This window comes from Mus musculus, chromosome Y (assembly GCF_000001635.26).
Source record: "Mus musculus strain C57BL/6J chromosome Y, GRCm38.p6 C57BL/6J".
Classification (NCBI taxonomy): domain Eukaryota; kingdom Metazoa; phylum Chordata; class Mammalia; order Rodentia; family Muridae; genus Mus; species Mus musculus.
In genome coordinates, this window is record NC_000087.7 from 10,065,345 (window position 1) to 10,066,819 (window position 1,475).

Sequence of the window (1,475 nt, forward strand, 5' to 3'; positions counted from 1 at the left end):
TCACTCTTTCCCCAACTTGTTGTTTATCCCTCAGACTTCATACCAGAGATTCTATCTATGTCCTGTCTTTCTCCCTTTCTTCCTAAAAATCCATCTTTTGATGACATCCCTGCTCCTCTAAGTCATATCTCCAATTCCTTGCTCACTATGCAGACCACAGAAGCTAAGTCCTGTCCATTTTAGCCTGTGTGATATTAGATGTATGCACTGTTCACAGCCTGAGTTGCAACTTTCATCTTCCTTTGATGTTCTTTCCACCATAGTCCATCTCTACCAACAAAGTGTTCACTTAAAGCATGTCATGTCACACGTATTAATTTTTAGAACAAAACAAAATTTTATTGACAAAGATACTGAGGTTGTCAAAGACCCATAGGTACCCAAAACAAGAAAACAAACATTTTTTTTTCAATCCTATAAGTTTACATTCCTGTAATTTGTGATTTTTTCAATTTAAGTGATATTTGACACCAGAGTATAGACATAGATATGTTGGTCACCATGAAATTTGATAAAGTACACATCAGAATTGGCTAGAACTTTGTAAACAACCTTTCCGAACTTTCTGGATCCATCATCTCTGGTGTACTGCACCCAGGTACCTATTAAGACGTCACAGTCATCACCTGATCTCGCCTCAGCCAGAGGGGTCTCTGGAATGATGTGGAGGTTACCTTCCTTGTAGTCATCCAGGAGCTGATAGATGTAGAGGACCAGATCCTTCTTGTAGGAAATGTAAAACCAGTCCTTTAAGAATGGCACCTGGGCTAGCACCATCCCACTCCAGTTTTCCTCAGAGCCATGTTTCCTCTCAAATTTGTGTTGTACCTCTCTGCCAACCAGGGCACTGGCGAGGTAGACATCCCTCACCTGAGGAAAAACTATTTTGTGAGGCAAGACCTTAAGATTTAAAATCCTCTCATCGCTATGGAGCTCCTGTCCGTAGACACTGTCAATTCTGTCATACTTCACCAAATAAAAAGAAGGGTTTGTTGGCAGTTGACCTAGAATGATGGCCTTCCAATGGGTGGCAGGCTCATTACCTTCCTTCCAACCGTGAGACATTCTGCAGCCAACCTTATTCCCAAGAGCTTGGGAAGAAGGCTTCCTCCTACTCTTCTTCTTGAGTGATGTCATGCTCAGACTCTTCAGAGGTATTGTCTTCTACCTGGCTGTAGACATGTTTTGGTAGATCACACTGTCTTGTGGCTCCCATTCTCTTCAAATATCATACTTGCCCATTGCCTGACACTGAAGATCTTGCCCGCTTAAACCAGACACAATGCTGTTGCCTCTGTCATATATATGAGTTCCTGATGGGCAATGGTTATGGGTTGGGAGTGAATGCTGGACCAAGACTCTTTGCTAAGAGAACCTCTGAGCACGTGAAGAATATTATGCTAAACAGTTTTGAGCTTCTAAAATTAATTTTATAAAAATAAGAAGTTAATAAGTCAGCCATGGTGGTACAAACA

The 1,475-nt window shown here is 41.5% G+C and overlaps 1 protein-coding gene across 1 annotated transcript; it reads right to left on the bottom strand.

Moving 5' to 3' along the window:
* Positions 1 to 453: 453 nt before the first annotated feature.
* Gm21301 (predicted gene, 21301) lies at positions 454 to 1,137 on the bottom strand. The gene has a single exon (XM_017318868.1). The coding sequence runs from the start codon at positions 1,135 to 1,137 to the stop codon at positions 454 to 456; it is 684 nt and encodes a 227-aa protein (XP_017174357.1).
* Between the last annotated feature and the right edge of the window lie 338 nt (positions 1,138 to 1,475).

Coding starts and splice junctions, on each gene's coding strand:
- Gm21301 (XM_017318868.1), bottom strand. CDS start 1,137: ATGACATCACTCAAGAAGAAGAGTAGGAGGAAGCCTTCTTCCCAAGCT.